Source organism: Grus americana, chromosome 4 (genome assembly GCF_028858705.1).
Source record: "Grus americana isolate bGruAme1 chromosome 4, bGruAme1.mat, whole genome shotgun sequence".
In the NCBI taxonomy this organism is placed as follows: domain Eukaryota; kingdom Metazoa; phylum Chordata; class Aves; order Gruiformes; family Gruidae; genus Grus; species Grus americana.
Window position 1 is genome coordinate 75,153,267 of NC_072855.1, and position 13,074 is coordinate 75,166,340.

Genomic DNA, 13,074 nt, shown 5'->3' on the forward strand with positions numbered 1-13,074 from the left:
GACAAGAGTATAAAAGAGAGAGGGAAGGATGTTAATTGGAGCGGCTGCAGAAGGAACGGCCGGCAGAGCTTGTCTCTGCATTTCATTCAGCAGGACCTGCATGGTGGCAATATGCAGAATTTTTCCCCATCCGCAATGGTTAGAGACAAAGAATTTGAAGAGTTTTCCTTCAGAAACCAAGACTCAACAGTTCTGCTGCTCATTGAACAGCTGTTTTCCTCCATTCTCCCCAGTTCAAGTAAGCAACATTATTATTAATGTAATTATTTCATGAATTCTTCCACTCAATTAAAAAAAGCCACAACTAGAAACTCCCAAGCCTAACTGGAGCAAGCCAAGAGTGAATACTGGGGAGAGGTATGCTTCCCATATACGGTATGGTATTCCAAAATATCACATGAACAGCCCTCATGATCGAAACATAACTAGCAATTATGGTCAAGGGAGAGATTTATAATTGTGGTAAGGGAAATGCACTCTGAATCTTGACAAGGCTGTGAAATGACCTTAAATATGTCATACAGGAAACAAATGTATGTTATGGCTTCAGCTCCAGACTTCACTCTAAACAAGTAATTTTTGGGAAAAACTAATTGAAATGAGTCTTCTCTCATATATATGTGTCTATCCATCTGTCTTACTCCTATTTTAAATAATTTTTAAAATTCTTTTTTCTTGTTTTGGGTCAAAGACTGTGATTTAGGATTAATAGATTAACAGATTGTTCGCTACTAATTTACTCCTCAAACTCACTTTTTCATGCAAAGAACCCAAGCTGTCTGCTTAAGTAGCTGATTACTTTGCTGTGCATTGTGTCATTTTTACTCAGAAGTTCTTTTCCCTCCGACTGAATTGCTTTGATAATAAAATTATTCCTGTGTGAGATTTATTAATCTCTGCTGTTGATTATGCTCAGACTTGGGAACTCTACTCTTACTTGTCTACCCCACAGCGGCTACTCTAATTGGCGTCTTTCCCTCTCTCTTCTTCTCTTGTAGGAACCTAATTAGAAAATAAATAGGACCAAACATGAAAGACAAAATATTTTAATGCAATTAAATAAATTAATACATTTATATGCCAGATATTAGTGTTTCTACATTACTTTGATCAAGTGAAGCACTGAAAATTTAATGCTGGTCTATTTTTTGTTCAGCTGTATCTTCAAATGACTAATTCTATGGATGAAAGTCTTCTGATTTCAGTTAAGTGCTTTCTGGCAATTCAAGATTTTTGTCAATTGACTTTGGAGATGGGTAGGAATTAGGTTATTTTTAAAAATACTCTTTTTTTTTTCCCCCAGCGTTTTTTTCTGGTGGTGTTTGTTCTTATAAAACTTACTGCTTGTTCTTCTTTATTTCACCTCCATGTACCTTTTCATTCCTTGTCCTGTATTCTCTAGGTTTCGGTGCTGCTAATGCTTATATAGATTAAACTATGAAGCAGAAGGAGAGTTCCCTAAATATCAGTGGAGCCAGGACTGCCACTTAATGAACTATTCATTTTTAAACACAGCACGCCAAGCTGGCATTGTGTGCCTCATCCATGCCCCCTCCCCAGGTTTGGAGCTGGGCTTTTCTTAGGGAGAATGCAGGGGCATCCTCTTTGCTCAGCTTTGGGTTTATTTAATCTGAGGGTTAATCTGATAAAACTCTGAGTGAGAGCTCAGAAGTGGAGCCACCAATTTCATGATGATGCTCGTTTAAGGGTCTTCTTTCTAGTTTTTGCCTAGAGGAATATCTTGCTGTACTTTTTAACAAATAGACAAGCATGTGCTTTGCCCTGAGATCTTTCCTGTTAATTTGATGTGGAAAAAATTAAAATCTGCATCTCAAAATGAGTGTGTTTGCAGAAACGGAGTTCTTTATTGCTCTGTAAATAATGAAGATCTGTAGCTGATATTTACTATGCATCCGTATATGAAACTGTCCAAGCTGAGATAAACAGCTACTATTTCCCAAAGGGTGTGTTGAACAAGAAAATGAAAATGGGAGCAGTTTCACTATCACCATGTTTTTGTCTCTTATCAGTGTTTATCCTAAAACAACAGGCATACCTCATTATAAAACGTCTTTTCAGAGCTCCTTCAAACTGTGGGCTCATATAACATAAATAATGAACAAACCTATATTTGTGTGCATTGAGTGCATTATCTGCGAGCCACATGCAGGGGAGTATAGTACTAGCTATTTCTGTACTCTAGATAAATATAAGACAACGCAAGGTAACAAGTTTGGGCTTGAAACAGAAACACCAGTAGATTGTAACATTTGCTGAAGTTGTAGTCCTATGGGGGAACTCACCCTGGCAAGCTCTCGGAATGAAATTCCTGCCCTCTTAATTTTAAAACCAGCCCGTTAGAAAAGTGTGCCAGAAAATATAAAATGCAAGATATCTGACTTTTCATTGCATGGCTCCTCAAATACTCATTTGCTTCCTTCCTAATTGAGTGCTTGATGAATGTAAAACGATATGTCAGTGCTATGATATAGTTCACATCCACTGCATGCGGATGGAAATTAATGTATGAGGTGCAAGAGAAAAGGAAAACAGACCCATAATGGTCAGGCAAAATTAACTTCGAAAAAGATTTGAAACCAAGCATTGTACTCCTAACAGGAAACTAAAAGAGGAGATAGATTAGACGCAAACCCATTTATCTGCAGGTCTGAAGGAACAATCCCTTTGCTGGATATGCATGATGCAAGCACAAGTTCCTCCTCCAACTTACAGTTAGTTTACATCCAATAAAAGCTTTAACAAGATGGTGAGATATCCATGCAAGAATAGCCAATATCACCAAGTTATAACTTCTGACCTGGTGGCTTATCTTACGGAATCTCTTCTTACTCGCTTTCTCAGTTTGATCTCAAAACCAGTTGCACAATTTTTACCATGGAAAGTTCTATCCATCAGCACAAAATTTATGTTCCCACAAAAATGTTTGAGTTCAACAACCCAGCATTTCCTGAGGAAAAATTGTTTTATGGAATAATTTTGACCAGCTCAGTCATTTTACGTGCATAAACTGGGGTTTGTCGAAGCATGTAGGTGCTTTGGGCTTGCAGCACACATTTCAGTACAAGACATTTCCATGGGCTTTGCCGAGCCAGTGTCAAGTTGAGAGGAGACAAGGTTGCTTAACATGTCACAAAAATAACCTTCACCTGTAAAGTCAGTACGAGTGTTATGAATAACTTTATGTTAAGCCACCCTAACTAATGTCTGTGGACACTTAAGAAAATGCAGTACAGTACAGAATGATTTTTATGTATTTTATGGCCATGTTCTATAATTACTCTTGATTGGACATAAACTGTATGGCAAAATGCTTAAGCTATGAAGAGTGTATCTTTTACATTCCAACACATTAACACCTTCTAGATGCCATAAATAATCCTAAAATTAAATCTTATTTTAAAGAGAAATTTTCCCATGATCTCTTTTAATCAGTTTTTTAACCTCCACTGTCAAAACCCTGTAGATCACAATTCTCTTCATGATACACTTAAAAGTTACAGTACATTTAAGATGATTGCAGATGACATCTCATATGGCCAGACCCTTATTTAGAATATATTATAAACTTTAAGAAAAAAAAAAAAAGCAATCTGAAGGAACACTTAGGTCTAATTTAAATGTGCAACCTAAGCACCAGGGGAGAAATCGTGGTGTTCAACTGCTGTAACATACTCTAGGTAAAACACAGCTCTGCAACTCATTTCCACAACAGCGGTTAAAAGGAATATTTGACTGTATTTTTAATTTATCACAAATAAAAATAAGGAAGAAACCACCCGCTTAAACCTAGTGTGAAATATGAGAAACATAACTTCTATTCACACAGCATGCAGTGAATTTAAGCATATGATAGCATCCTAAGGATAGCCCTAATTTGCCCTTTCTACTAGGTCTTCTGATACGTTGTTAAGGTGAAATATGTATTTATCATCAGAGACACAGAATATGGGGAAATGCCTACCGTCATCCGCGTCAGTGACACTGAAGTTGAGAATAGCAGATCCTGGAGACAGGTTCTCCATCAAAGACGTGCTGTATGAGGTTGTGCTGAACACTGGCGGGTTATCATTGATGTCCAATATATTGAAGTACACTCTGATGGTCGTAAATTGGCCTCCCCCATCTTCAGCGCGGACGGTAAGAATGTAATACTGCTGCGCTTCGTAGTCCAGCGCGCGAGTCAGGTTGAAGACTCCGGTAACGGGGTTCAGGAAGAAGATGCCCTCTTCATCATCTTCACTTACAGTGTACGTGATTTCCCCGTTGACACCGGAGTCATCGTCAGTGGCTAGAATGGCCGCCACTAAGGAACCTGCACAGCACGACAGGACAGCAAAATCAGGCACTCGCAAAAGGCAGCTCACTGGCGTGGTCAGAGCCAGTGCGTCATCAAGCAGCTCTGCAGAATAAGAGGTATCTGCCAGTAGAAGTTCGAGCGTGAATATTGTATGACTAACTACTGTGAAAGGTGTTTCAAAGCTGAAAGGAACAATATTCAGTATGATGTTTATTTTAAAGGGCTGCTAAAAAAAAACCCCAGGAAATGGCCAGGAATATTTGGTTTTATCTTTAAATGGGAAGATGTCCCAATTAGATATCAACTAGGGCAAAAATACCTTTTCTCCTGCTAGGTATCTTCTTTCTGTGACTCAAAGGACCCTCTCCTTACTGCAGACAAATACGAGTTCTGAAACCTTCTAGATATTTCTTTCCAAATGCAGAAACCGAAATGTCAGTACATACCAAATATCCCAGCTCTACTTTTTGAAAAAGTGCCTTTGCAGGGTAACTGCGGTTAGAAAACTAGAAACTTTATAGGGGTCCATTCTTCAGTGTTTTCTGAAATTCAACTCCTCGTGAATTCGTGCCATTGTTTTCATTTCTGCATAGCTGCGTTCGCACGGCTGACCTATCTTACTAAAGTTTGGAAATTAAGTGTCACTTTTTAGTATTTTGAACACTAATTATAATTAAGATCAGCTTGTTTCCAAGAAAATAAATCATTTAATTTATTTTCCATGGAACCAGATGAATTACATGTGTTGCAGCACAGTTAACTATTTTTGAGCTATGTGACAACGAAAACTGCTTATCATTGGAATGAAGAATAGTGCTACGACTTCCTTTAATCCAGCTGAACACGCTGGTGTCTTTGACATCTGTTTGATTACCTCGTGCCATTACCATTACAGAGGGCTGTCCCGAAGCCGGATGGCATTATGAAGCCCTCCAGCGAGCCTGCAGCACAGCGGGGTCAGGGAGTCTCAGCACAGAGCCTCGCTGAGGCCCTGGGAAGGTACAATTCCCCATCCCAAACGCCAGACTGCAAGGGGAACAGGGATCGGTCTCTGGGATAGTGTCAAAAGAGAAGAGCAGAGCTGGGGATCAGCAACCAAACCGCCCCGTGCTGCACAGATGTCTCGATTACTTCCAGATCAGATTCCTGAGGCACAGCTGATTGCGCTGTAATCCTTTAATTCAAAACACCACTGAATTTTGGGACTGGGACTGTGGGACAGAGTGCAAAGGTTGGAGGCAGTGGGGTAGCATCGGTTGTCCCAAGCTCAGCCTCCCACGCTTTTAAGTCAAAGCATTAATAAAAGCTTGAAAGCTATCACCGTGTCATTTACATCTCCTTTGTTTATTCATGTTTTAGAACAAGTTTCTGAGATGCTTCAGTAACTAATTCCAGCAGATACTGCTTTTATACCAGTGCTCTGTATTAAATCCTGGAAACTATTTATTGCGAGAAATACTAATTTCTCATCTGGAGACATATAATATAGCACAGCTTTTGAAAACTTTTTGTTGGTCTAAATACTTTCTAGCTTACGACCTAACTTTGAAACATCCAAACCTTCTTGCATAAAAAACAAGCTTTTAAAGAAGAAAATGGCTTAAGACGTCAGTGATCATATTTAGGAAACAATTAATTATCTAAAGGCTAGATTTTCTACAAAAACCTTGTCAAAAATAGAAGTCAAAGGTAAGATCAAGGAAATATGATGTTCGGGTTAGTAACTGAGTGCGGGTAGGGAATATTATTAAGGAATCAGTGTATTACTAGCTGCTTAATGGTCACTCGTTTTGTGATCCTACACTTGATGAATTAAGTCACATTCACTGAAGATGGCTCACTAAATCAACACCAGCAGTAGGTTATACTGTTTGTATCCCGTAAGTCGTTCCTCCTCCTCCTACTTTTCTGTTTGCTATTTTTTAAGTAGTCACATTCAGAGGCTTCCATTGAGATACAGGCATCCTATCCTGCATCTATGATTTATTTGGGTGGCAAACATTTCTCTATTTCCCTTGAAATGAAATTTGACCTCACTAATGATACAGATTTCCTAGCAAGCACACTTTCGGCATGATGTGACTCCCTCCGTTTCTCCGCCCCATCCAACAGACGCCTTCAGCATCTTCTTTCCTATTTACCTGGAGTGGCATCTTCCGGGATGTCGAAGGAATACACTGGCTTGGAGAATTTGGGGATATGGTCATTAACATCGCTAACAGTGATGTTTATTCTCATGTCTGAGGACTGCAGGCCGTCATCAGCACGAACCAGCAAGGAATACTTGGAGCGGCGCTCCCGATCCAGGCGCTTGGTGGCTATCAGGTCTCCTGACTCGGGGTCAATGTGGAAGCTATCATCCGCACCGCTGATAATAGTGTATGTGACGAGGGCATTGGCTCCCTAAGTGAAAACAGAAGTGGTCAAATCAAGGTATTTGCCAGGAAAACCACATCATAATTTTCAGTAAGACGAGAATCGTTCCAGTAACTGCACTTGGTGAATATTTTTCAGAACAGTTTCCTTTAATAAACAGCCTTCCTGCCCCAGTCCCTGCTTCAGTCCTCCAGTAAAGACGCATATGCACGCAGTTTTTATTTATGAGACGTGAAATGACGAGATTACCCAGACACTTTTTGCTCCACTGTTCATAAAAGGATCACATCCAGTCAATACCCTACAGCTCCGATACCTGTTTTAATTTCAAGCCACCATCACTGAGCAGTGTAACATCTTCCCTCTTAACAGAGATCAGTGTTTATTCTTCTTGTTTTATGTTCAAAGGTTAAATTAAATCCCTGCCAGTGGGAGCAGCTCTGCCTTTCTCGCTCTCTGGAGGTGGGATGGAGGGAGGAGGAGGAGGAGGAAGGCAAGGGGGAGGACCAGGGGCAGCCACGCTGCAGCTCCGCCGGCCAGCACGCACAGCAAGAGCTGCAGCTCCCGATCAGGAGAAACTCAGAGGAGCCATGCTTGCAGCAGCCCCTCAAAGGCCAGTTTCTGCACGGAAATACATTTATCCCTGTAAATAAACAGCCCCAAAGTGACAAATCATGTGTCATTAAAGTCACAGTTCTGATCCCTTGGGTTGTGCTGGAAGTCAAAAGCATTTGCTTTTGGGTCAAACAAAGCATCTCATTTGTTCTTGGAAAAAAAGGATTCATATGGACTTTGAGCATTTTGGTTAAAAGGAAAATGAAGGAAAAGTAACTTTACATAGAAAAAAGATCGCCTTTTTTTTTTCACCTTAAAGATTGAACTTAAAACTTAGGAAAAAAATACAGACACTTCCATTCAAAAACCACTGCCACAGTGCATTTTGCCTCAGCCCTTCCCCATCACAAACACTGAGAAAAGTCACCTGCGTCCACTCTGTATCACTGATTATTAGCAACAGAATCAATCTGCCTTACAGGGCCACCAGCTTGGGTGACATTTCCTCCAAAAGCCAGTACTCAGCTATAAATTTTGCTTCTTAGCAGACTGACGTTGGTCTTTAAGGGAAAACAGAAAGAGCCCTAAGATCCTGGGATGACGTCCTCCTTTTTCGAAGACGGGCTTAAGGGCACTGAGGGTTTGGTAACCTCGCACATCGGATGTACCTATACCCCAGGTTCTGACTATGCCCCGCAACGTGTTTTGGTGGGCAAGCAGGTATTTATGGTGTCCTCCCCCGGTGCCAGAGCAGAGCGTGGGTTTCATAGCTGGCACGCAGGTTACGCTTCTGCAGTGAACAACAGATCAAAGAGATCAGGGAGAAAAAATTCTATAGCTGTTTCAAACACTCTTGCCTAAAAAAGCAAATTAACAGAGATAAACGGCTGCCTCTATTTGTGAGATGAGAGACAAGCATTGGTTACCTGACCTTACGAGAGTGCCTTGTGCCAAACTTTTTCTTTGGAATGTTGCTTCAAAGAGGCGGACTGAGCTAACTGATAAAATGAAATTTAGAAAGAAAACAAGCTTCTGCAGGTGCCCAGCCCTGAATTGCTGCATGCAGTGCTTCAGCGTACACAGCATCTGTATGCTTAGGTGTACCTGGGGGACGTAACACGCTTTCCTGCCATTGTGCAGCTTAGCAAAAACATCTGATGAGAATTTAAGATTTCAGGGGTCATCACATGCCTCATTGCTTGTTTGACTAGCCAGCGTCCCCCTAAGAGAGTGCAGCTAAAACCGCAGCCACGTGTGATACTGGTTTAATCAAATTAGTAACTTTACATGAGTTAGGTGAGATGCAAAACAAAATACAGATATCAAACCTATTAAAAAGCTGTATAGAAATTTCCCATTGACAATTGACTTTAAAAAGTTGCAGAGTGCTAGAAGCTGTCACAATTGTTAAAGCCTTTGGTACCACTTAGTACCTAGAGAACGTCTTTACATCTTTTCTCAGATCTCTACAATGTCATTACAAACCGACAAGGGTTTGAAATTTGCTGCCTTCATATTACCATTCTAAAATATTTCTAAGAGGGGTTCTTGTACACAACTCAGCCGTGAGTTTTAAGGGTTCTGTCACTTACCCTTTTAATCTAAAACTTTGATTCTGAAAGCACCTGTGCATGCAGCAAAGCAGCATGCTGTTTTATTGAGCCGCACATATAGGCTGCACGTGCAAAGAGAGAAGCCAGAAAAGTGTAATGTCGCAGGAATATTGTATGAAAAACAAGGAGCGTGCCTTCAGCTTCAGAGAGGGAGGGGGAAAGGCAAGTATGTCGACCCCAAACCGCGCTTTGCTAAAAAATTTTGGACTCTTTGTAAAGGGTCTGAGTTACAAATGTTCTGGTAGGGAAATTGAAATCATCCCTTTTTATAAAAAGATTGACTGATTTCTGTCTAAGGCAACAATTCAATTCCCGCTGGATGGAGCATTTCAGAATGGATGACATATTAGGTGCAGTTTAGGAATGGTCAAAGAGAGGCTGGACCATAATATATTGCTAGAATCTTAGATCTCTGTTTGCCATATCACAGCAGAGAGTTGTAGGTCAATATTTACTTCTTCCCAAACTCATGACAAACAGCTACAGTTTTTGTTACAGATATGCACCTTTCCAAAATCCTACTTTTTGTCTGTATGTCAGGCTGCTACCGGAAAATAAAGGAAAGAACAAAAAGTTCATAATCACATTCGTACCACTTCTGAGGGTGCTCTGCTGGTTCCCCATGTAAGATTAAGTACATCAATTAACCATCACAGGACAACCAACCAAGCTAACACATAAAAGGCCAGAAATAAAATTCTCTGGAGGGAACTGAATTACCTTATTATTTGAATGCAAGAATTGCTTGTTGTTGTCAGGTGTAACCCTATATTTTAATGACAACACAAACTTCTTTGCGTGCTTATATTGACTTTTTAGGCCTGTCCCCAGTGGAAAGAATCAGTTCAAGTGAATGAAACAATATGATTAACATTCTCATAACTTACTTTCATTACAAAAGAAACAAATACATCAAATTATACATGGATCTATTTGCCTGATGCATACAAGATGACTGCAATACCCCTCACTAACCCAACTGGCCAAATGTTTAACATCAGTTGCTCAAAGGCTTTTGCTAATTTCTTAATAACTCCTTAGTTGCAGCATCCTCACAGTAATGAATCTAAGCAGGCAAAATGTTTTTGCAAACTGGTTCACTTACAGAGCATGTATTTTAGCATTATTTCTTTTCCCCTCCTTTTGGTGAAATAAAACCTTCTTTAGGAAAGGATAATATTAAGTAGTTCTAGTCAAAGGGCAAGCAGGCATTATCAAAAGTTTTCTTGTTCTCCAAGGCTCATCTCACATTAATTTTAATGCACACCTTGAAATTGGGCTCAACCACATCTCTGCTTCAAAGTCAGTTTAGATCTCAAGCTGTGGTCTCAATGTCAATAAATCTTTATCACTGCTGGGCAGTCCAGCACCTTCACCAAGTCATCGGGTATAGCATATGATGAGGCCGATACCAACGAGACCACCTAAAACCAAAATGTGGGGCATTTTTTGCCATTAGTGGAACCACTCGTTAAGAGATGTTAGCGAAAAAGTTAACTTCTTATACTCAAAGCAGTGAGCAGTCTTCAAGTACTAGAGTATTTGTCTCACCTGCTCGTGTGTGTTTGTGTGACCCCATGATACTGAACACAGTTTTGTGAATGGGCCAGACACAGTTTAAAGCGTGACCGCAAAGACTCCCAAAGCCATGCTCTCACAAAGGGAACGGGTGAAAACATGTATTTCCAGAATAGTACTTTTAACACAGATATTCAAACACGAAACCATGCTCCTACCTCATCAGCATCCATGGCTGTCAGCTGCAATATTTTAGATCCATCTCCTATATTCTCTTCTACCGTCAGATCGAGCATATCTGTGGGGAATACTGGTGGGTTGTCGTTGATATCCTGAAGCGTTATTTCCACCTGGAAAAAGCAGGAATCAGGAAAAGTTGTGTGAGCACTGTGAGTTAGACACTGATTGGACCCGAATGTTACAAATCACATAATTTTGAAAGAAATCAGGCAAATTGTTCTTAATCACGTGAATTAGAACATTCCCAAATCACACCAACAACAGGAAAAGCCCCTCTGGATATTAAAATTCCACATTGTTATAAAATACTCATAGGAAAGCCTCTAAGATAAATAAAGTTAATTTGACTTGTTGATAGCAACTGATTTTAAATGGTCCTAGTCTAGTTTATATTGGAAAAGATCCACTGATAGACTGTCATTGTAATCCTCAAAGTCGGCCCCTGGAGAATAGCTGCCAAGTCTCGGGGCAGGAGATCACTCAACCATTAAATGCTGCCTGACATAAAGATGAGGTGGTGTAAAATTCTCTCTGAAATGTTTATATATTGGCAACTCTTCGTTCTGAGGGAGGAAAAAACACCCTTGCACTTTATATTTTTTTTTAAAAATAATCTGTTTTTCTCTCTCTCAAAGCTCTCCTCTAATTGCAAACATAAACGTTACTTTAGAAGCACCCACTAGCATCTACTCTCCTTGCCTATGTGCACCTAAACAAATGTTCTTTTCACATGTGATATCTGTACGCTTTTCCAAGTAGTAATGAGAGTTCCTGAAAGGTTGTTGTGTGTTCTTTACTCCTAGTTTTTCCACAAGCAAGATTGCTGCCCTGCTGATGCTAATTCAAAAAGCTTCAGAGCTACGTTTTCCCTTGTTGCCAGGTATGACATGTAATATTCCAGAAAGAAAGAAAGAGAGGACACAGTTGCTTTACATTTATTGTGAGAAAAAAAAAAAAAGGCTTGTTTTGGACCCAAACCATTAAATGGCCACCAAACTCTGAAGACCCATGAAATGAGAAAGTAGCTGAAGTCAGTCTGTCTTTAGTGCTCATCAGGGAAGAGAGGAAGGTAGATAGGGCTGGTGCACAGGAGGGAGGCAAAGGTATGGATGACTTAAAGAAGATACCTAGACTGACAGACAAAATGTTATGTATACTACAGTACCTGCCATGCCAACATCCAGAAGGGATCTCCCCACACTTAGCTGAAAATATATGGGTTAGGCTGCTCTGGATGTAATCAACACAGACCTTTCTGGTGAGCTGAAGTCTATGTTTTCTTCTATTCCTAGTCACTTGCCCTAATATTTTCTTTTTTCATTCTCTTTTCATACAGGCTGCCAATTGCCAAGCCATTCCGACTTGATCACCGGGACGATGCCAAAGATAAGCACTTTAGTGGCAGAAGCTTGGCTGTCCCTGCAAAACAACCGAGTCACCGGGGCTCACTTGCTGCATCTTTCCCAAGCTCTCAGGGGCTGCACCCTAGGGTCATCGGTCCTCTGTGGGCCTCCTGAGACCGCACCCTGAAGGATGCTCCATCCTCCTGTCCTCCCAAAGGCAACTGTTTCAGAAAGCCTAACATTTCCACCAGTGCTAGACTTCGTGACAGAACAGATCTGGTGTGTCGTGCTACTGTTCTTCATCAAAGACCCTGAAAATAAAAATTGCTGTAGACATGTAAATTTTCTGAGAGTATATTTGATCCTCACACAGTCTTCTCTTCTGCCTCAGAGGATGTTTCTAACACAGAGAAGGCTGCAAGGAGCTCTGCTGTTTCCCTGATAAGCATTTTTCCTCCAACAGTATTTCTTCAGAGGATGGAGAGATTGAGACTATTGGGAACGCATTATGGCTGCATCGGTCTCTGGTCAGTACATGTGCCGTACCTTCCACCTGGGGATCCAAGCCATCCTCAGTCACCTCAACTAAGTGAGCTTTTTTCTTTTAATTACCTTACTTTTTTTTCAGTTTGTGTTCAGTATTTATGCCCACAGTTGGTTACTGTCAGCCTGCCAGAGCTTTTCCACAGCATTAAAGAGAACTGAAGTGTCATTAAAAGCAGAGGAAATATTACATTAATATGATAGGTACATCTGCTGGAAGTGCAGACAAAACACTGGCCCTATAGGCCTTACATGGCCTTTTATATTTATTTATATTTCTGTTTAACTCCTTTGACCATTCACAAATGGTACACAAAACACTTCATGGCCTGAAACAGATTAACCCAGAAAGTGTTATCGTTAACTTTAAATCCCTAACAACCGAAGCACAAGAAGAGCTGACCGGAGCATCACAAGCAATAATTTGCTAACTAACTATCCAGACAGCAACTTTCAGAAACTAAAGCTGCCCGTGTTGGTTTTCATGCCGACTGCTGCGCCTGGGTGAGAACTACTCACAGAAACGGGAGAGACGCAGCAGAAGTGACAGACGATGGATTTTGCCAGC

The 13,074-nt window shown here is 40.6% G+C and overlaps 1 protein-coding gene across 2 annotated transcripts in view; it reads right to left on the reverse strand.

The window, feature by feature from the left end:
• Positions 1-13,074, reverse strand: part of FAT4 (FAT atypical cadherin 4) — a 191,528-nt gene that overhangs the window by 107,264 nt on the left and 71,190 nt on the right. For both annotated transcript variants that reach the window (XR_008576942.1, XM_054824527.1), the window contains exons 2-4: positions 10,599-10,730; positions 6,460-6,721; positions 3,983-4,333 (exon numbers count right to left, since the gene is read on the reverse strand). Coding sequence is in view for 1 of the 2 variants with exons in the window: in XM_054824527.1 (XP_054680502.1) it covers positions 3,983-4,333; positions 6,460-6,721; positions 10,599-10,730 (745 nt within the window). In the remaining variant the exon portion in view is untranslated. The remainder of the gene's footprint in view (positions 1-3,982; positions 4,334-6,459; positions 6,722-10,598; positions 10,731-13,074) is intronic.